Source organism: Dermacentor silvarum, chromosome 9 (assembly GCF_013339745.2).
Source record: "Dermacentor silvarum isolate Dsil-2018 chromosome 9, BIME_Dsil_1.4, whole genome shotgun sequence".
Lineage (NCBI taxonomy): Eukaryota > Metazoa > Arthropoda > Arachnida > Ixodida > Ixodidae > Dermacentor > Dermacentor silvarum.
In genome coordinates, this window is record NC_051162.1 from 90,374,965 (window position 1) to 90,397,090 (window position 22,126).

The 22,126-nt window shown below is 49.3% G+C and overlaps 1 protein-coding gene across 2 annotated transcripts in view; it reads right to left on the reverse strand.

Moving 5' to 3' along the window:
* LOC119463332 (G1/S-specific cyclin-D2) overlaps positions 1-22,126 on the reverse strand; it is a 335,797-nt gene that overhangs the window by 50,607 nt on the left and 263,064 nt on the right. For both annotated transcript variants that reach the window (XM_037724130.2, XM_049656520.1), the window contains exons 5-6: positions 21,711-22,027; positions 12,993-13,208 (exon numbers count right to left, since the gene is read on the reverse strand). In XM_037724130.2, coding sequence (XP_037580058.1) covers positions 12,993-13,208; positions 21,711-22,027 — 533 coding nt within the window. The remainder of the gene's footprint in view (positions 1-12,992; positions 13,209-21,710; positions 22,028-22,126) is intronic.

The following is a 22,126-nucleotide window of genomic DNA, read 5'->3' on the forward strand; positions in this document are numbered from 1 at the left end:
TATATACGAGAGGAATGAAGAAATAGGACTAGCCTCATTATAAGCAAATTAAGTTTTACGGCGTGCTTGCACGAGGAGGGCAAAGGGCAGGAGTAAGCGCATAAGTTGTAAATTATCTCAAGGCGAGGATTGCATTGCTTTTCTTATCGGCTCTTTTATTCGGGAAGGTTTCACCGGGGAGTACGGTTCACAAGGGCTAAACAGAAAAAAATAAAAGTTTTCAGTCCCGCATATTTCAGGAGTCCACAGACAAATGGCTTCAGTTGGATGGTACAGTCAAAGTCTCTAATTATTATTATTATTATTATTATTATTATTATTATTGTTACAGTTGCAGTTTTATAATTATGGTTTCTACGCTTTGCATTTTACGTATGCTGTTGCAAGGCGTAGGAAATGCTTTCGTAGTGAATGCTAAGCCGACGGTTCGTGTACACATCTGGCCGTTTCCACTCGCCTGTTTGCCTAATTGCGCTCTCTAATTGAAGTTGTTTGTTCTTTGCAGCGTACAAACCGACGTACTACGCGGTGTAGGAGAAAGTCGCAATACCAAAGGGACTATAACTACTCCACAGATGTTCGGCGTATGGGAGAAAGACGAACACGCAATAACTAAACTCTGAGTTACGCCAAAGCACCTGTACTTCGAACCACTGCCTGCCCATTCGTGAGCGCCAGCCGACCGATTCCGAAACAATACAAAGGGGCCAACTCGTAGCGCTTACGCCCATTCAAATGTCAGTACTCCTGAATTGTTCGTCCTCGCATTGCCATCCTAACCATCGATGAACGCTAAAATACCTCAACGATGGGAGTTTCAGTGATGCGCGGTTACTGAGGTGCCGGCGCATCTACAGGGAACCAACCGTTACAGCTAAGGACATCCTTAGAGTCCAAAGAGATAGAAGTACACCGTTACGAACAAAGACATCGGTCCGGGATCGTGTGCGACACGGGTGCAGGCAAAAAAAAAATAAAAGAAAAATTAAAAGGACCAAGAAAAAAATCATAAGCGTGTGAGCGTTGGCGCGCGCGCCAAAGTGCAGCCGACGGAACACAAGGCACGTCGCGCGCGCCGCGTGGTGCGATCTTCCCGGAGTCTTCGGCAATCGCGCGTGTGGAGACAGACCAAAGAAGGCGATATCAGTGGGAGACTTTTCTTCTTTAAAAGAGGAAGGAAGAAAAAAAAACTGAGAAAGCGTTCTCGGCCAGCTCGCTATACTACGTTTAAAGCCTTGCGCAATGCATGCTGTCCCGCAAGCGACATGCGAAGCAGCGTTTTGCGGAGAGCGGATCGCAGGAATGCGTCGTCGCAGCGTGGCACGGCTCACTGGCCATTGATGTAGAAGTTGCCGTTCCGCAGTAAAAGCGCGCAGCGTGGTGAAGACCTCGCGAAGGAGACCCATTGACAAGTTCTTCCACCGGAACGCCTGCTGTACTACGTTCAAATACAGCACCGGGTCAACGCCGAGGAGAACAAAAACCACTTGACTTCTTTGCTCAGAGGCTATGGATATTCGATCAACTTTTTGCGAGTTCCAGGTTCTCTTGTCGCTTGTACTACCGGAACACATAACTATACGGTTGGAGAGCGCTGTGTTTTAAAAGTGCCTGAGAGTCTTTAGTGAAGTTCCTTCGCCTATATGATGGCTCTCTAGACTGAGCTGCAGCGAATCGCGGCTTCAGCGACTCGCTTGTGCGGGGCTCGTCCGCAGAATAAACCGGCAATCCGTCCCGTAGTGTGAATCCCGCTTTATACGACTCGAATTTCCAACCCGAACTGCAGAGCGCGTTTCCATGCAGTACTGAATCTTCGGTCGTCGTGCGCAGTCTAAATGCAAAGCACCAAGTCTGGTTTCTCGGGCAGTGAAATAAAAATCGAAAGCAAGAAAGAAATAATTCGCCTTTCTATTGCGTTGATCGTTCCGGACGCGTTGCACGCAATTAATTAGATCGCTTGTGCGAGTCGGGTGGCAGCGCTGACGCTACCAATTGGCAGCGACGAGGCTTATCGCGACTCTACTTTGTCGTTGTTTGTTGTTGTTTTTTCGTTGTCACGCGCGTCGGTTGAACTTCATTACAGTTCGCAGATTGGCGGGGCGCATTTGTTGGTGGCGACGGATGCTTGCGCGTGCCAACGCGAGCCGGTGTCGACTTGCCAAGTCGACGTTCGAGCTGAATCAGTAATTACCAAGCTACGTCGCGTTTTTCTGCGTTGTGAACGAAAAACAAATGGTTGTCGTTCGCCCTTTCGTCGTTATCATATGCCAGACAGTTTTGAACATTTCTCAAAAGAGTCCGACGTTATAGGGCTTGTGTAAGAAGCCCGCCAGAGCCATCAGCGGCTCGGAAGTTGACACGAAAAGGCACCGACGCTTGCATAAATCCCCGCACTGCTTGGGAGTCGGCAAAGCGGGACTTACAGCTGACGAATTCGGGAAAAAAAAGAAAGATATACGTGTATATACAAAGCGAGAGTAGTAGGAATAATAAAAAGCAGCATTCCTCGACACTCGCATGCCAAAAATTCCAGGCTCGAAGGGAATCCAGGGGTGGCGCGAGCGGCTTTCTCAGACGCGGTGCTGCACGTTTCGCATAGGGGCAATACGATTCCCCTTTTGAAGCAGTAACGTCCAAGGAACAAAAAAAAAAAAAAAAGAAAAGTGAAGCCAGTTAGGAGGAACCCTTTCGGGGATGGGGTTTAGTTGACATTCGGGGCGTTTCTCTTTGCGTTCTTTTTCGTTCTTCTTCTTTTTTTTACACATAGACGTGATTAACAACCACACTCATATTTCCGCCCTAACGACCTCTTTGAGACGTCAAAACAACCTCTTTTTTCTCCCGGTCTTTCTCCTTTTCACTGGGACGCCCTTCCCTCCCGTCTCCGCTATTTCATTCTGCTTTCTTTCTACCTTCCATCTTTTCGGGCCCCGGAGATTCGTTCCGTTTGAGCCTCGACGGAGATCAACGCGTTAGGGTACCTACCCGCTTTCTTTTTCTTTTTTTTAACCCTCCCGGAGGCTTTACCGTCAAACGCGGCCATCGCCAACGAATGACAGCGCTGAACCCCCATGTACGGGGACGGGTTGGGCATCGACGCGTTCAGGATGCCGCTACAAAAAAGCGCGGACACACCTCTCCATTCTCTGCCCGATGGTCATTATTTCGTTTCCTTTCTGACGCATTCGACCGTGCATTTTGGGCTCGCGCATTTGGGAAACCTGGCATCACCGTCCGCCATGCCGTGGCGAATTCGAAATTCGTACCCGCGCAAGAGGTTTTCAACGACGAGACGCCGTCGGGGAAATCGATGACGGGCTAACTTATCTTTCGTCGCTACTTCACTCACCCGCTGGTTTAGCTCCACTTCGGAATTTCCTCCCCCTTCATGGATAGCATCTGCTGTGCAATTATCTTTCTAATCTGCTGTAATCCCGAACAGTCGGACGATCGCTGCCACAACAAACGCTGCTTTGTTGAGCCCCGAAAAAATATATATCTGAGCAATCCGGGAAATCCGAGCAATTATTTAATGCCCCCAAAAACGTCCCGAACCAATGAAACAGCGAGTCATTCTGATTTGCGCTCACCGATTCAAGTCCAGTGCGAACGTTTTTTTTTTTTTTTTTGGTAGGAATGCGAATCAACAGAAAATATCCCAAAATACTCTTACAGAAACATTTATCGCTCGAGAACGGGGGAGAGAGATGAGCAGGGTGCATTTGTTATTTTTCCAAACATTCACGTGCTATCTCACCACCAATGGAAGGCGTCTGGAAGCTATGCCGCGATTCAAAAAAAAAAAAGGCACAGGGCAAGAACCATCCGGAAAGACAAGTCTCAGCGTCGACGGCGTTATATGCCACTGCATCTCTTGTTTTTCTTTATTTTGTACGTGCGTTGAGCGTACTTAGGCCACCTAACGCACCCTCAAGCGTAAGTGTTAAACGAAAACACGCCAGTTGCTCTCTTTTTTCTTCAACCTCCATTATCAAACCAGGATCGCGCGACGCACATAAACAAGGTTTGTATATTCCCGAGCCAAACACAACAACTTTTGTCCGAACCCTCCATCCCTGGCATTCACAAGAGCTGCAGTTAAGAGTCATAACTCACCAAACGATGTTGATGACAACACCTATGGTTGGAGGCAAGGTTTTTTTTATTTTTACCCCCTTATAAATGGGACCTCTAAGTGGGCGAATAGTGGCCACTCGAACAATGAGCCCTAAAGGTCTCGTGCGTTGAGGCGTTGTGATTGTGGCAAAGAGAGAGAGAGAGAGAGAGAGAGATTCTGAAAGATGCGTTTACGCCTCTATAACCTCCTGCGTGGGTTTGGATGAGGCCGTGTAATGGTTTAAGCACCCTAGATGTATCTCAAGCGTGGACGGTTGCCAACCCTTCTCGAGGGCTAGAGGCAAGCGTAAAGGGGTTCACGCCATTCGCGCACCGCGGAACAAAAGGGGGGGAACCCGGAGGCGTTAATGCGACTTGCAAAGGGGGAGCCAGTGAGAACGCAAATTGATTCCGCTGTGAGAACCGAAGTGAGAGGCAGGAAAACGCAAGGCCGCGGGTCCGAGTCCCGGCCACCACCTTCGAGAAAAGGCGGGAAGCATTTTGGGGCATCAACTCGAGAGGGGGGCACAAGGCGGGCATTCTCACGACTCTCTTTTACGGGACCTCCGAAACAGAGGAAGGGGGAAAATAACGTGGGATATTCGCAATAAAACGAAAGTCGTATACGGACGGCCAACGTTTCGGGACTCTCCCCCTACGGCAAACCCTTCCTTGACAGACACGCCCCGTGCCGTTCCGCGTCTGGCATCTTACATTCATCCGGGAATCCGTTGGGGGGCGGATGCCGCGGTGTACTATATAGGAACGGGAAGCGAAGCGTCCATGTACGCTCTCCTCCTGGAGCGCCTCCTTCCTGTTGCGTAACCCTCGCGACAGGTGGTGACTTCTCTGCCTTCTCTGTTGTGTTTGTGCGATGTCCTGTCTGCCCCGGTGTCCGGACCCCACCGCTCCCATCCGAGTCGTTTACCGAAAGAAAGAACGCGAAGAACGGAGTGGCCATGCCATTTCATTCGTTGTTTACGGCCTCAAAATCCGACGCAACCGCGTACGTTTTATTCTTTTAATCCGAAAGGGACGAAGAAAGGATACATATAAGTGCGCTTCTTTTCATTCATCCTGTTGTTATTTGGACTGCCCTGCCCAGTGGTTTGGCTTGTGCGCCGGTACCGCGAGAAACCGGTATGGGGCCGAAAGCAAACGATTCTTGTTCCTGTAAGCGTTCGCGAGCTTTGGGTGTTTGTTAGTTCGCCTCGCGACTCGGTCGCTGATGAACGCGTATACTCGGACGCGGCATTTCGCGCGTTGGAAATGCTTTCTGAGCAGATGCTTAGTAGCGAGAAAAGGAAAAGTTTTTTTGCCCCAGACGGGCCGGTTTCCGAGTCGAATGATGAAGAGGAGGGGCTGTTTTGTGAGCGGGCCTCATAAAGCTTTTCTCGGGGGCTCGGTCGCGCGTCCGCTGCAGAGAGAGAGAGAGAAAGAGAGAGAGAATGTGTGTGTGTGTGTATACGTCTGTTCATGGCGGATAAGGAACCAGAAGAGGGTTGGGAGCGAAGGTGTTGCGATGGGAGAGGTGGTTCCATCTGAAGGGTGAAGAGGGTTTGCTGCTGGAGCCTGGAGCGACTTGAAATACGACGTCTACATTCCGAACCGCGGCAGCCGAGGGCTTGCCGGCGGCGGCAACGTATCAGTAGACGTCGATACCGTCGGCTTATTTCGACTCTCCGACACCGCGCAACACCGCAACCTCTTTCCTGCGCTTCCTTCCGCGAAAACGCACGTAGCATTCTTGTACATAACTCTGGCATAGTGTCTGTTTCTTCAGAATGACTCCCAATTCTGCCGAAAACGAGGTAATGTGGCTTCGTCTCGCTTGCAAGCGTGTACAAATTTCTCTGAATGGAGTGTAACGTACTTATCAGATGGGGCTAGGGTGCGGCCGACGTAGGCATGCTCATATTGGGTAGAGAGAACGCTAGCTAACTGATCGCCCGCCGGTATAGTAAGGAACGGTGGTTAAGGCATGGCAAAATGGGTGCATAATGCGGACGTCCTGCGGAAGTATCGCAATCTATCTTGTTAGGGGAAAAGAAAAACGGGGGAATCGAATACTGGAAACTGCTACACCAATAGGCCACAGGAATATCGCTCTTGCGATAAGATGATGCCCAAACTGACACGCAAAGAAGAATGGCCCAACGGAAGGAACCTCTGTCACGAGGACAAATACTCGCTGGAGTTAAGTCGTGGAATGAAAAAGTTTGCTACCGTGTATATATATATATATATATATATATATATATATATACATTACCGTTACCTTTAACCTACTAAATATTGCAGCGACAAAACGTTTCTGCACTCGCTTTCCTAATGACATCTGTCTTGCTTTTTCCGATTGCGCATTTCGACTCGTGATAAAGCAACTCCTATATTGAAGTGTCGTGGCGAGAATGCTGTGCTCCGAAACGTTCTTTCGAAGAACCATTTACAGCCAGTACAAAATTAGAAAAAAGAAACGATCAAGCTTCGCTGCGTAATAAAGACTTCTGGAGGCATATAAGCACCGTGTGCGTGTGAGTATTCGAATTCAAGGTGAAGGAGATCAGTCTGCCCGACTTTTCACGAAACATAGGCGTGTTCCGAGCAGCGCGGACAAACCTAAGGTCCCAGAGACGTTCTCACACAACACAAAGGATGCATACGGGCTTTTCTTACGGCCAACAGCTCATTCCCTTGCTGGGACAAATGCATCCTGCATCGTGTGGGATTCGTTCCAACAAGCACAACATTAAACTGGTTCCGTAGCAAAGGAACCAATGTTTTGGCTGGACCTGTATTCTTTCTTTTTGTCCTCTACGCTCTACTCTTCGCTTGAGCGGGTCGGGGGTTGCCTCGGTTTACGTTTGCCCATGTTTGTTTTTATTTTCCCCTCTTAACATAAACACTCGTTTTGATTCACACTCGTTTTCTGCTTGTATCCGGTCCAGTCGAACGGGATCGGTGGGGAACGTGAGAAGCAGATGAACTATTGCGGGCCACAGCTGAACAAAGGCGGCAGGTTCAACTTGCGCCACGCTTGCCCCGATTATGAGTGACGGCAGGAAGACAAATTTGCCCAGCGACTTCGTGCTTTTCGTTTGTGTAGATGCACAATTTGCGGACTGATTTTTAACATTTTTTGCCAATAGGATTGCCAGAAACACTAGAATCTAAGGAGGGGGTGGATGTTTGTAATGAACTCTTGAGAATAAAGGAACAGGGGCTTGCTACAAGGAGGCGCCAGACAATGCCTTTCAGGAATACTGGGTGTCTGAACTCTGTCTTCGTGTCGCATACAGCCAGTTGTGCTGAGAGTTTGATATTGATGATAGTTGAACTTACACTGATACTGGAACCAAGCCGAGAGAGAGTGCAGGTTCATATGAACCATGGCGCGCCAATGTGGAATTGTCGAGCGGCGAGAAAGACGGCATGCAGACTATCTCTAAATTCACTGTCAAATTCTCATAACTATAGCAGAGTGCGCAAGCTTTGACAACAGCTTCAGCCCAGGAACTCTTCTATTCAAGGTTCACGCCGAGCGAGCAGGATAACGGTTTGCGCGAATGCGTGCGAAAAAAAAAAAAAAGAAAAGCTGCCCCCGGACACGTCATCGGGGGTCGAGGGTCGCGGGAGGCCAAACAACGGAAGCAGCACGAAAAGAGTGGGTTAAAGAAGCAGTAAGACTATAGAGGGAAGACCGCAACGTCCGGAGCAAATGAATGAGACGGCGGGGGGGGGGGGGGGGGGGGGGGGGCGCTCGTGTCGGCAAGAGGGGCGCCATCGTCGGTACAGAGGACGCCACGGACTGGGAGGTGCCGAGATGGTGCCGGGACGAGAGGGGAGGGGGGGGGGGGGGGGGAGCGCACTTTCGTGCGAAGAAAAATTTTCCTTTCTCGCACGGCCGGGAGAGGCGCGTCTGTTTGTCTATACGCGGCCATTTCCGAGAAACGAAACCGAAGCCAACGAACGCTTTCCTCACGCTGTGGACGAGCACTCGTTTCTTCGGGTCAGTGGGGACGACGCCGGAACGCTGTGTGGCACGCGCACAGAGAACAAAAGTATGCAGATCTTCGCCAGAGGAAGAAGGCTGGAACCATCTTCTGCCGCTTGCTCCCTTTGCGGGCCGCCGCTGGATGGTCTAAAAAAATAAAGAAAAAGAGCGAAATGGCCGGCACGTCGTGGGTGGAAGGAATATCCAGCTGGGACCGGGGCTGCGCGTGCCGTGGGCCTCGCGGTGCTATCCGGGGCAGCCGGATCTTGTTTTGGTCCGTATGCAAGCCGCGATCGGGTGCCGCTTGGGGTATCTGGGCTCTTTCTCCGCGCCTTTCTTGTTGCAGGCCCCAAGAGGAGAGAACCGGAAGTGGCTGGCACAGACGGACGTTTCACGGCCAACACAGTTTCTACGGGGGCTTCTTTCTCGCCTTCGCCGTCCTGAAGAAGCTCCGCTCGCCCCATTCTGCGTGCCGACACATTCCCACAAGGGGCTCAGGCCTCGAGAGGTCGTGTTGTTCTTTTGGGCATCGCTCGCTGTGCACGAGATGCCGCCCCCCACTTTTGACCACATTCCGGGGGCCCACCCTGCGCTCAATGCAAACAGTAGGATTCCCAGTCCCGTCGCCCGCCGAGATGTCCGTTGCTCGTTATCTCCGTTTACAGGAATGACGGTAACTGCGGGGGCCCTCTCCCAACATGGAAGCACAGGTGGCTAATTGGCACGCTTAGGCCCACAGTTATAAAGAAGTTATAAACAAGTTATAAAGTACCACGTCGCCAATGCATCGGCCTTGGCCTCTTAACGCTGTCATCGATTGCGTCACGTATTACGACCGCGGAAATTTACCGTAAATAGCAAAACCCACAATAGTTCACAGCGCTTGTTCCGCATTTTTTTTTTCTGCCAGTAAGCGACAGCGCATGGTGGAAAGTTCTGACTGACTGATGAGATTTGGCTTCCCAAATTATCTCTAGAACGCAGGCTCCACTTTCAGGAGTTGAACCCGCAGCCTTGTGGTTAGCAGCAGAGCGTCATAAACATTCGCATTCCGTATGCGGAATCTCATAATTAGTAAGCATCAAGTCTTAGCCTCTCAACATCAAAAAAAAAAAAAAAAAGAAAGAAAGAAAGAAAAAGAAGACAACACTCTCACTAAGGACTATGCATAAACGCCAGCTTTGTGTGCGCTACCATCTGGCCCGTAGAACAGGGTATCTGAACCGTGGCTGGGGCACTTCACTTTCTGCTGTTTGTTGAATTTGGCGTATTCATTCATGCTCGCCAACAGCGAGCACCGTCGGTCCCAAAGCAATGTTCTGCAGCCACGCACGCATTAACGGATATCAGCCGCATTACGCACACCCTTTCAGCAACCACGCCAGAGAGCTGTTATCTACGAACTCATCTAGAACCGCGGCGCTCCTACACAATGGTCCGGGCGTCGCACGGCCGTAAGGGTTAGCGACCGCACACAAGAAGCAGCGGCGCCGGCGACTCGCAGACTTCGCGGCGCCGGGAGCTTCCAGCCATCTATCTATCCAGCCGAGCGAGGTCATAAACTTCAGAAGCCATCGGGCTCGTCACGACGACGGCTACCATGCTTCTTCAGAAGCATCGTAACGCTCATCTCTCTAGTATGGCTACTAGAGCTCTCGGGGCGGCGAACAAGGCTGTTGTGCCGCCCCGCCGCCTTCTGCAGTGAAGCGACAAAGGGGTCCGCCTGTCCTCGATCCCACAACCCAATGGAGAGGTCGGTAGGGAGACGTAATCAAACCGGTGCGCGATGTGTTCGACGCATGCGCCTCTTGTTTGTCTAGCAGCGTGATTCGCGGTGGCATCGCCCGGCCGACGCAATGTGTTTGTTATCGCTCGCCTACGCCCCCCCCCTCCTTAGTCCACCCTCAACTAACCCCCCCCCCTCCCTAAAACACACACACACACACACACACACACACTCTTCAAACACCCTTCCCGTTGTAATGATGGCAGTCGGCGGCGTCGGATTACATCGGCATGGCGAAACTGCCGAAAGCAGGAGCTGGATAAGATGGGAGCATCGTGAAGAGCACTCGCCGACGTCACAGTGTTTGACCAAAGGAATGATGGTATGGAATCCATGATTTAACAATACGATCATTATAACACATACCGAGCGTTTCGTCTCAATCTTCTGCGCAGCTTCCATTCTTTGGAAAACACAACAGCCGAGAATGCTGTTTCATATTCGTCTTATTCGCAACCGTAAGGATTAATTTCGGCCTCGGGTTGACTGCGCGTTATAGATACGCCGATTGTAAAGCTTGCATAGTGCTATGGTAGATAGTGCATCATACAGCACTGCTGAAAGCAACTCGATATGCTTTATGCAACGTACCAAATGATGTAATAAGAACGCTAAATTGATACGAGCAGTAGACACGTAGAACCGTACTTAAAATTAACGTTTACCAGTTCTATTTCTCCTGAACGTCAACCGCCATGCATACTCGAGACTCGGCTAGTTCTTAAGGCCGGAATGCCTAATTAAGCGTGCCCGGCGTGCTCAGTTAACGTAATTACCAGGAATTTCCGAGAGCGTTCTATAGTTTTGCTACTCAGTAACACCTCAGTTCACAAGGTGGCCTGCGCCCAATGGCTGCCCGCATGTACGCTCGTCGGCGCTCATGACACCTGAAGGTGACGCGACTCATAAATCCGGCCGTAACATTCACGGTCCGCGTGGCCGCCGGTCATTTGATTGCCCTTCGCGCAGTAGGGTTAAAGAACTGACAGTGAGACGCCGACGGGGCAGCAGCTGTCATCTTCTTCACGACTTTGCTTGATAACACTCGTATCAAGATACCGGTCTTCCAACATGCTGCATGTAGGGTGCTGTAGCCTGTACCTGATGCGTTTTCCTTTTCTTTTTTCGTTCTTTTTGACACGGCTTACGTAGTACGCTGCGGTGGCCGGCCCTTTTACTGCTATACGCGGAGACCATCCTTCACGGAAACAGCGAACCAGAGCGTGCAACGTTCGCGAAGTGCACGCAATGTCACTGTCTTTTTCCTGCCGCACGGCCGTCATAAAAGCAAAGCAAAAGAGAACGCTACGTCAACTTTCCCTTGGCACTAAGCACGGACACGGTGCTCAAGAGGTCATTTATGTAGAAACTGTGTAGGAATGCTCGCTACGAAGCCAAGTTCCTTTTTTTTTTTCGCTGTATAGATTTTATTTCCACTGTGCCAATGCTCTAGTGTCCATGCATGTGTCTTTGGATCTATGTGATCTTGTGTGATGAGTGCGTATCATATAATTTCTCACCCTACTGAGCCCTCTCTACTCTCGTGAGAGAGCCCGTCTCCCATGAACACTGGAAACCCGAATTAAGAGGGCAAAAAACAACTTGCTTCCGGCGTGCCCTGTCGCATCCACGTGTCCGTACTAGACACGTAAGGCCATTGATGTCTCCATACGGAAATAAATGCTCACGAAGCACCTGTGGAGGTTAATGGCACCGAAGGCAGGTCAGCGAGTGACAGCCGACGCAAGAATGCTTCACTCAGTTAAAAGTGCCCAGAGAAAACGTGTTTTTTTTTTTCTTTGCCCGCGGTTCCTTTTGATGTCACGTGTGAAGGAGACGTCGCCGAGGATGTTGTCCGATTAGATTACGCACTGCTTCTCTTTACGCGTTGGCAGCAGTATTTGTGTGCGATCCATCAATGGTACTCACACGAGACATCTTTACAGCAGGAGCGACTAACAGCGAAAGGGCCGGATAAAACGACAAACGAACCGAGGAATAACGAAAAAGTAGAATGCCAGGAACACGTCACGAGCCGGCAGTTGTGTGGTCTTGCCAGGGGTCTTTACTGAGACGCTAGACTATCGGGCCGTTTAGGAGGACATTGCTCCGTTCCATCCCCCGCGTGCCTTTTATCTATGCAGGGGCATCGCCGGCCTTGCAGGGCGGGAGTCCTCGTTTTGCTGCTGCTTTGCTTTCTTTCCTTTTTTTTTTCTGCCTAGATTTCTTCCGCGCCGTGTTCTTTCTTTTGTGACGCAGGGTGGTGAAGGGTACTTTGAAAAGTGCACTGCAGGCTCGATATAGAGTTACAATCCCGAAAAGATGGCGGTAGCACTGCCTGCCTGCCCCTTTGCAGCCGCCGACAGCTCGTGATTGATGCGCAAGCTTTTTTTTTTTTTTTGCTTTACTTTTGCGTTTTTTGCCCCAAGGAGGTCCCACTAGACAGTGTAGTTTCAAGCGGTTAGAAGAGGAGCGGCTTTGCTGAGTGGCACCGAGACATTTCCCACGGCTGGTCACGCCGCTATCACTGTGAATGTTTTTTTTTTTCTTTTTTTTCCGGAATTTTCTTTTGTTTTTGCCGACTCTACCAGTCTGCGGCGACGCTCTACGACGTGATGGCAGACTCGGCGCGTAGATGTACAGAAATCGACACGACATTCCCGCTGGGCGTTGCAACACCTTAGCGTCAAATCTACGATTCAGATCTGTCGACCTCTAATTCGCTCATTTCACAAATCCCGTGCTTGACAAACATACTCGTCTTGCAAACCAAGCTTCGTCTCTTCTTGTTAGTGGTGCCTCCATTAGTAATGGTCATAATCATTCAGTAATTTTTGAACTAAAAGAAGAGTTTGGCAAATCTTAACATCCTGAGCCCTAAACCTAATCCTGAAGTAACCCCGAAGGGAGCCATCCACCCATCCCAAGCTTCTCACTGTGAATCCACGTATTTTTTTTTTTTTGTTAGTTCCTGCCGCCGGTATTTACTTCTGCGTGAACTTCTCGTGATCTGAACACGGCCGGAGCACCCACAAAACGAAAGGAAAAAAAGAAAGAGGAACTGGAACAAGCAAAGGCAACCGTATAGACGCTGACCTTGAGCTCCTCCCTGGTGACCGAGTAGTCGGTGAACATGGAAAGCCTCTCCAGAGACAGGGGCTTCGTCTGGCGAAACTTTGAGGCGAGCAACATGCACACGGCTCCCGTGAGTTGCAGCTGACACTTGCGCACTGGTCGCACTGACAGGAACCGGTCCAGGCAGTTCATGGCCAGAGGATAAACCTCGGGGCGACACTGTTCCACCTCGCACACCTGTGACACGATGGAACAAGGGATGGGTGAGGGAGGAGACAGAGAATAAAATGAGATTAGATTGAGTTGATTTGACGATACCGAAATGTTGGCGACTTATCATCGCCGGCTTTTACACAACATTTGATGGTCAAGTTTAACATAGAGAGGCGAGCATTAGAGGACCGAGAAGAGCTTAGTTCGATGAAAAAGTGCAGAGTTAAGAGACATGGTACGATCTGTGCATAAATGTACAGCTAAAGGAAAGCAAGCAATTGAGAAGAAGAAGAAAAAGATGAAATATAGATAAAAGGAGTCACGAACATGTAGGTCAATTTGAGACACTTGCACAAAGAAAACAAAAATGGACAGCTAAGAACAAGCCATACAGATTAGTTGATGCCTATAAAAAGAGAAGAAAGAAAAAAAATTATGTGACAAAAAATAGATATACGCAATAAACAGTCGTAAGTAGGTGTGAACATGAAAAGCGTCTTGCCAAGTCATGTGCTCGTAGACTGTGATTTTCACAGCGGCGAAATAAGTGGCAGCTATTATCACCTTTGCTCGGTACCGAACTCCTCTTTCCTTGTTCATCATCATTAGCGCATTTCTCGCTACTTCTATAATTTGTTTGAGCTAGTACACCTTCACCGCTTCTGTACTTCAGCACCGTTAGGCAAGCGGTTCTTAAAGGGACCGCGCACAGAAGTCAGGCTATGCTGTTGCTTTCGCCGGGCATTTAGTTTCTATGACATGTGACAGTCCTGTGACCTTCTGAGCTGCCGATCGGACAAGGTTACTATACCGTTTCATGGCATTGCTCTATAAGACTCATGTAAACTGCTTCGTAAATGGTATACCGAGAACATGGTAACAATTTGCAAGTTCTGCGCACTCTTATGACAAGACACGTCATTGGTAATCCAGCTAGAATTTTGCGTGAATGCCTGAAGGTTAATATTTCGTAAGCAGAAACGCTCCCAATTCTTTAGCATCAAGCAGAAGAAAACAAAAACGTGAAAGATATACAAGTATGGTCTTGGTGTGTTCGCCCTCGGACTGGAGGGCGCCGTACTTTCATTTCAATGCGCTCGGTACGTGCCTCAGGAGGCGGGTTATTCAAAACACAGGGTCTGAACACCGCGGCTTCTTGACAAATATAAACAAGATCCAAATCGGAGGATACATCACGCGTTCGAGAAAAAAAAAACAACTCGGTATTACTTAACCAGAGCCACGCGCAGCAGCACACAACGATAAAATATATTCGGCATTTCTTCGAGGAAAGAAATCGACCAACTCGACTAAATCTAGCCGGTGCCACACCGATATGGCCTGCAGTTTTCTCGCTAACAGCTATCGAGAGCTCCATTGTTTTGCGCCGCACGTCTGATAAGGGGTTCGTGCACGGTTTCCCGTATCACTCGATAATCGCAGAAAGTTATTTCAAGTGACGACAAGTTCCCGAAGAAGCCAATAAGGCGCACACAGAAAAGCTCACTAGAACGGCGTCAACTTCGTCTTCTCAAGAGTTTGACCGACTTGTAAAAACCGAACTCCAACAAATATTTCAGCTTCGCGTATGACAAACAGTGTTGAGTGAGTACATAATCGACACAAGGCGCGTGCAAGTGGTTGATGATAAATTGTTGCTTCTACAGAGTAATGTTAAATGTCATTGCAAAAAAAAATATCTTCCGTTATGAGGTAGCAAATGCAAAACAGAAAAAAAGAAAATCTGAGGCTTATTTCATATGAGCATATAAAATTCGCTTCACATGTTTCCCAGGCTGAGGCGTGTTGAAGTTTACACAAGCTCCACGAGGACCGCCGTACTTTCGTAATCGCATTATAACGAAGCATTCATGAGTGTTACGCAAAAACCTGCCCAGGAAATTTCGAACAGCGCATGCCCGACTTGGAGAATTGACGCCAGAGGAGGTACACTGTGGGTAACACGTTGACGAAATCGGTAGTGCCACTCTCCTGCTTTATACTGGTGTATCGAAAACAAGCCGGCACACGTTTCAGGCCAATGCCACGCGCTTAGCTGCGCATGAACGTCAGACCACACAGGCGCCTCGAAGAACAGCTGACAATACACGGTATAGAAGTACGGTGTGTACCGCGATAGCCTGGGCAAGATAAAACAAGGCGAGAGAGAGAGAGAGAGAGATTACGAAAAAAGAAAGAAAAAAAAAAGAACTGCAGAGAGAGCGACTCCCACGTGAACTGGACTCGTATATCGGGAGCAGTGGTAGAGATAAAGAAAAAAAAAAATCCAAGGCAAGCTGAGACGTGGGCTTCTTGCGAGGATACTCACACCTGCTGACAGATGCACGACTCGAGACGCGAAGTTCAGTGGCAATCTGCGGATCAAGCGCTTTTTTCTTTTCTTTTCATTTTTTTTTTCACATTTTTTTATCCCCTTCATAATGCTGCTTGCGCAAGGTCTGAGCAGTGTCACGTACGTAGAAGCAAGGACTGCTTCGCGGTCGTGGAAGCCTACTCGTATACGGATGGAGTTAAATGTTCTCCGTGGAGAAGAAAACAGTTCGTGCTTCGAAATTGCATTACTACTGCTGCATCTCCACTTGAAAAAATGTTTCAGGGTGTCGAAGAAGCTACAGAACAGTGTTATCGCTTTAGAACAGACTTGGCGCCATTACAACTCATACAGCGATACAAACCTATTTAATCAGTAACGTTAGGCTAAGTCGGTAACCCGTGTTTGAAACAATATGAGCCTAATATATCCTTCGGGGCTACATACGCGACGTAACTAACTTTTATGTAGTATTTATCTACGATTCGCATCATAACAGCTCCCTATCATAACTCGCTAGTGCTTGAGTGCCTTGGTACTATGTGGTGTCTGCAATCTAGGTAAAGGTCATGCAAGCATATACAGATATCTCGACATATTATAGACACGTGACAAATACTAAGAAAGCAAGGAAGGCGAGGCTGCGAAATATTGTTACGGAGACCTCGTGGACGGCTGAAGGCTCTTGCGGGGGAATATATATAGATCGTCATTTGCCTAACCCAACTCCGGCTATCCAATCACAGAGTTCGTACGTCATTTTATTTGCAGTTTCAAGGACGCCGTTTGGGCAATAACCGGCGAGCGCGACCAGTGCGTACAGAGGGGGGCCTTTCTGCATCGATACGGAGACGCATCCTCACAACAAAGCTCTCGAAAACGTTGTCATCTCATCTGGTTGCCTGCCAAACCGCAAGGGGGCCAACTTCGTTAGAAAAAAAAACAAGAAAAAAACGCCAATCGAGCTAATCGAATGTGTCGAGTGCAGTTGCCTACCCTCTAGCGGAGTGACATCGCCTCCGAAGTGAGGTTAGAGAGGCAACCCCGTAAAACAATGCATGTCCACGAGTGGACACGTCCGTCGAGGTGTTATCTCGCATTCTTCGTGGCTTCGCGAGCTTTTTTCGTCCGGCGACAGTGGCGCCGAGTGAGTGAGCGAACGAGCGACTGCGTCTCGATTCTCTGCAGTCCATCGGGGACGCGAAGAAAGCCCATCGGTGCGGCCGATAAAAAAAAAAAAAAAAAGAAAGTCGTTCTGGGAGCTAAGACAAAAGGGCGAACGTGCGCCCCGGGGTATGTCCCCTAAGGAGAGCTGTCCTGAAGAGCCAGGCGCCGAGGGGACCCGGATAAGAGAAAGAAGACGCCGTAGCGCAAGATACCTTTTTCTCAAGTGCCCCCCCCCCCCCCTCCCGGTTTCTTTGCTCTCCATTTATGTGTGATTAGGGCTCCGATGGAGTGGACTCGGAGGGTCGATAGGATTATTTCAACGACACTATGCTCCCAATAGGACGGGCATGCATATGTACTACTACTACAACTACTACTAGCATTGTAATTGTACTACTACCAATTTTAGTAGTGAGGGGTTGTTTGTGAAACTAAATGCAAGTAATGGGAACGAAGGAAATCGCCACTGGTCCCTCACGCATGTAAGGACGAGAAACTGTGTGATGGTCAGACAGACAGCCTAACCGGATAAAACACGCGAATATTGCACGTGTTAGAAGGCCGTTTCTCAGTACTGGCATGTCATTTTTGTACGCGTGCCACGTGACAATGAAATCCCGACACAAAAAGAACACTGGGGGGAGGGGGGGGGGGGGGAGTTCCTGAGCCTAGAATAGACATCACCACCTCCGCGGAAACCCACCCAATGTGTAAATGACTTGCTTAGACGCCCCCCCCCCCCCTTTTTTTTTCCCCCTATTTTTCGGAGCACATTCTACCTTGCCAAGATTTGATCGTAAACTATACGGAGCCAACAGCCGCAGCTTTCGCTGCAGATCTTTCGCGGATGACATTACAGCCGGTCTTGCTTGGAAAAAAAAAAAAGTCTAAGAAGGACGACCACGTAGAATCAGCTTTTGAGCGAAACTTGCAAACGTTGACGAAACGATATCTGGGCTGTCTCAAGCGCAGCAGCCTCTTCGAGCGTCGGCGACTGGCCTTAATCCGTGCTGCAGGGCTGGAAACCTGACTCCAGCCCTTTACGACAAGCTCCTCCGATGGTTAGTTCCCAGCGCGCACGTGGACACTTGTCGCATTTGCGTACGGTCTCTCGCGACGATGACTCCCTTCCGAAGGTGTTAAAAACTGACACCAATCTCCGCGAAGGCTACACGCAAGAAAAAAAAAATAGTTTCGGCGTGAGCTAGTGACCACGTTGCAAGAAAATGCCCCTGCTAGGCAGCGCATATCCAAAGCGGCACCAAGAACGGGTGCGACAAGCTTACGGCACACTGCACGCAACTAGTAAGAAAAAAGAAAGAAGTCGCCGCCGTCTTCGTCTGAGGGGAAAGAAGACTACAGCAGAAAGAAGAGCAGGATGGATACGGGAAGGTGAAGTTGAGAACCAGAGAAGTGTACAGAATAATACAGAAAAGAAAAAAGCGGGGTAGCAAGTTAAAAGAAGAAAGGATCAAGAAGCCCCAGCATATATAGGCACTTCTTCCCCCCATGAGCTTTTTTCTTGAGCTACTTTCTGCTTTTTTTTCTCTTTCTTTTTGTCCAGTCGCGTTGCACCTGTCGCCTTGAGCGGCCTTCGGTGCGTTACAGGTTCCCCTGTGGTTCGCCACGAGCGCAGAACCTGACTAGACTTCAATCAGATGCTGCGCGTTCGTCGAAGGTGAAGCGAAGAGAAAGAGGAAGAACAAAAGAATAAATAAAATGAAAGCTGGAGCAAAGGGCTACAATATTTAGGCACCCGTTGCACAGAACACAGAAGAAAGTCGCGGCATGCCTTTCAATTATTACAGGAAGTTAATTTTGGTCGCGTAGCCAAAAAGCCAGTCGGTGCGTGCCCCCCCCCCCCCCCCCCCCTAGACCTTGTTTCTTCATTTTCTTTTCCACGCCGTTTCCTTATTGTGCTAAGTAGGATTACATTATTCGATCTCCATCGGGCTCTCAGAAAAATATTGTCTTTCAAGTCCGGCCGCCCAAACGATGTGGGTGTCCGAGAACGCTGCTACTCTGGATTTATTTTATTTTTTATCTTCTTTTTTTGATGCTTAGAAAACTCGGCGTGTTTGCAGGGTATGCGTCGTTTCTTCTTCTTTTTATTTCAAGACGCAACAGGTTTTCGCGACTGGTCTGTTCACCCTTTCACTGGTGTTATTTATCGTCGCGTCGGAGGCCGGCGAATTGCAAAATATCGTCGACGGAATTAAAAACAGCTTGACTTCTTCGATAATTGCACCAGGACTACGCTGAGGCCATCGCAACACACTCTGCGCAAGCTTTGAGAGGGGTAGCGCGGCCAATGCTAATCCTTGCTTTTTCATCAATGTGAATGCTTTTTTTTTTCGTTGTTTTTCAAGGTTCACAGACCAACGCCCATTCACGAACAGTGCTCGCGCCAGTGTTCCTGCCGAAGAAGTTTGCAAAGCAGCCCCTTCTCACTAGATAACTATCGGCAGCGCAAACTGATAACAGTGTTGGATGTAAGGCAGCAGCTGTTTGCCGTCACCCTGGGGGCCTCCGAGGCACCGTCCCATCTCAGCAGAACGTTGTGTACCGACGCCAACCGCACCAACAGACAAGTTATCTCGAACGCATTGACGTTCAGCTTCGAGGAATCGTATAATCAAGGATTCCAAGCTACAGGGCGGTTCCAACCTGATTAGAATTAACGAATATGTAGATGGGCGCGCGGGTGCGTGCAGGTCAGGTAAAAAAAAAAGTGTTTGTTGAACGCCTTTGAGCGTGTTACTAGTGGTTAATTACGGCGACAATGGATTCTAATGACCCGAAAACATGATCGAGGGTGGCAGAGATTTAGATGGAGGGATGTACGTAGGCGGGTTGGTGTAGGTGGATGAAGGATGGTAATTATCGCAAATATTTAGGTGAAGCCTTCGTCTTGTAGTGTCAGGCTGATGATCATAACAATGATGGATGACTTAACAATTGCGCCTTAAGGCGCTACAGTACTCGCGGTTTTCAAACTGGTCTGCGAAATATCGCTTCGATATAGCAAAAGCGCTGTGAAGTCGCCTTCGTTAGGTTTATCTAGAACAAACGCGTCTGCATCTTTTCATCACGGCCGATGCTTGTAATCTTACATCTCAATATTTTCAACCCAACAAAATAAAAAAGGCTAATTCCCCATTGTTTCTTCCTCTCTGCTTTAGCTATTTCACTGGCCTTTACAATAACACTGAATTAGTCTTGTTTTTTCTGGCAGACAACTGACGCAGCTATGCCTTATCCTATTCATCAGTAAGCGTTGGATTATTTGTTGCCTACTAAAAAGCCTAGTCGATCAGTTGTACCTCCCGCTTCACAATTTGCAACGCACCGTTGGCAACAGCTTGCACCCCTTCTGACTTCGTAGTTTATTTTCATTGCAGCTTGTCGGAGCCAGAAACAGCAAGGCGACACTGTAGCAAACCTGGCTTTACTATTTTATTACTAAATCAAGACGCTCGCGACGCCGCTACACCTTCCTGCGACCATCGGAAAGTGAAAAGATAGCAACAAAAATAAAAAAAACAAAAGCGTGCCATCAGGGAGTTGTTTTTTGGGCGGCTTTCCAACGCGATGTGGCGATTCGTGCAGATGTACCAAGAAGTGAACGCTGCACTGACACTCGGAGACGCGATAAGCGCAGCAGCAAAAACCAGAGACGAGGACGGTGAGGCGACTTTTCCTCGGCCGAAGGGATGACGACGACTGCTATCCGCGCCGCTTACGACTCGAAAAAAAAAAAAGAAATAAGACTAATAAAGCAGCGTAAATTGACGGCCCCTGTATATGTGACTGGTACCAGCGGCTAACCTGTCTCGGTCGAAATGCGCCGACGTTCGGCTGAGTCGTCATTTCACCTCGCCGGCGAAAGCACCGATGGGTCGTCCGCGTACCTTTCTTTTTTTTTTTCTTTCTCTTGGCACGAATGAGTCGCGTGTTTTTCTCCGAAATTCGGCGTTCAGAGTTACCTTTTGAAGTTGAGCTCTTCGTTCTTGGAGCTCGAGTTTTGATTTGTAGATAAGCGAGAAGAAAACGCTCTGGGCAATTGTAACGCTTTAAACATGCGTGGCCGAAATTTTACGTTCCTCGAACGTGCTGACATAAAGTTCATTCCTGTCTTTCTTTTCTTCTCTCTCTCTCTCTCTTTTCTTTTTTGATGCTAGAAATACCGCATGGATGCTAAAAAAGCTAAAGTTAAAGAACTTTTTCTTTCGCCAATAAGCTGTGAAAGAGCCGCCCAGACGATCCACCGGACGATGCGAGATATCAGTGGAGTTTGCTATAAAAGGCGTCACAGCTTAGTGATAAGGACAGCTGTGGAGGGGTCTCAGATTGTCGTTCCACGTCCGATGTGCCTTTACCGTGAGGGGAAAAGAAAATCACACGCACCTCGCCGTCTGCACGAGAAACATCGCTAGCTGCTAGAATAAGTAGCCTGACGAAGCCGGCACTGCCGGTTTTGTAGGCTGTCGTGCTCTATTCCTGTATTGCGCAATGGCATTGCCGCAACAGCGCGCGCAGAACACCGTCGCGGAAGCGCGCGAAGAGAAGTTGCAAGACACGTGGAAAAAAAAACGAGGTGCATGATTACGGCTGGTAGCAGGCATCATGCGCCAGTGCGAGCCATGCCCCACCTTCGCTGGTGGCACCTGCGAACCAGGTGGAAATGTAGCACTCGTGCGTTGGTCGTGACCGCATGCTTCGTAGAGGAAGTCTACTTGAGATTTCCTCGCGTGAACCAGCGAGCACTTAGTGACATTTGAATGACTAATCAGGTTAGATGGGCTAGTCTTGCAGCATTGGCCGTGGTGACATGCATGACAAACCGGGGTGCCCTTGACTTAGTCGAATTCGATCACGTTCCGAGCGAGCAGAGAGTTTTGTACCAGTTCAACAACGGGTGCACACAGGTAATTGCTTCGATCCCTAGCACAGGCTACTCAGACACGTGATACGACACAGGCAAGAAAAAACTCCCACAGGGCCACGGGCCCAAAAAAAGCACTGACCTCAAGCATCCAGCGTCCGACGATGCGCCTCATGTTGACGGAGAGCTCCTTTTGGACACAGGCGAAGTAGCGGGGGTTGATAGGGTACCTCTCCTCGGACCTGAGCAGGTTGTCAAGCACTGTGCAGTCGTCGAAGATGGCCGGGTCCCTGTACGAACACACGGGACCCTGACCCTCGGGCTTCTCCTGGAAATCCACGTCCTTCTCGAGGCACAAGAGCTCCGCCATTATGCCGGCTGCAGAAGCCACGAAGCGGCGGCCCTCTACTTTGCCAGTGGCGCGTTTTCCCCGATCGGCGCTGGCCTGGCCGTCGTCCTCTGCGACAGGTGCCCGGACGGTGCCGAAGTCAGTGCTCTTCTTCAAAGACCAGTGCCGTGGCCACGAGCAGAAGCGGCTAGGCTTGACCGATCCTGAAC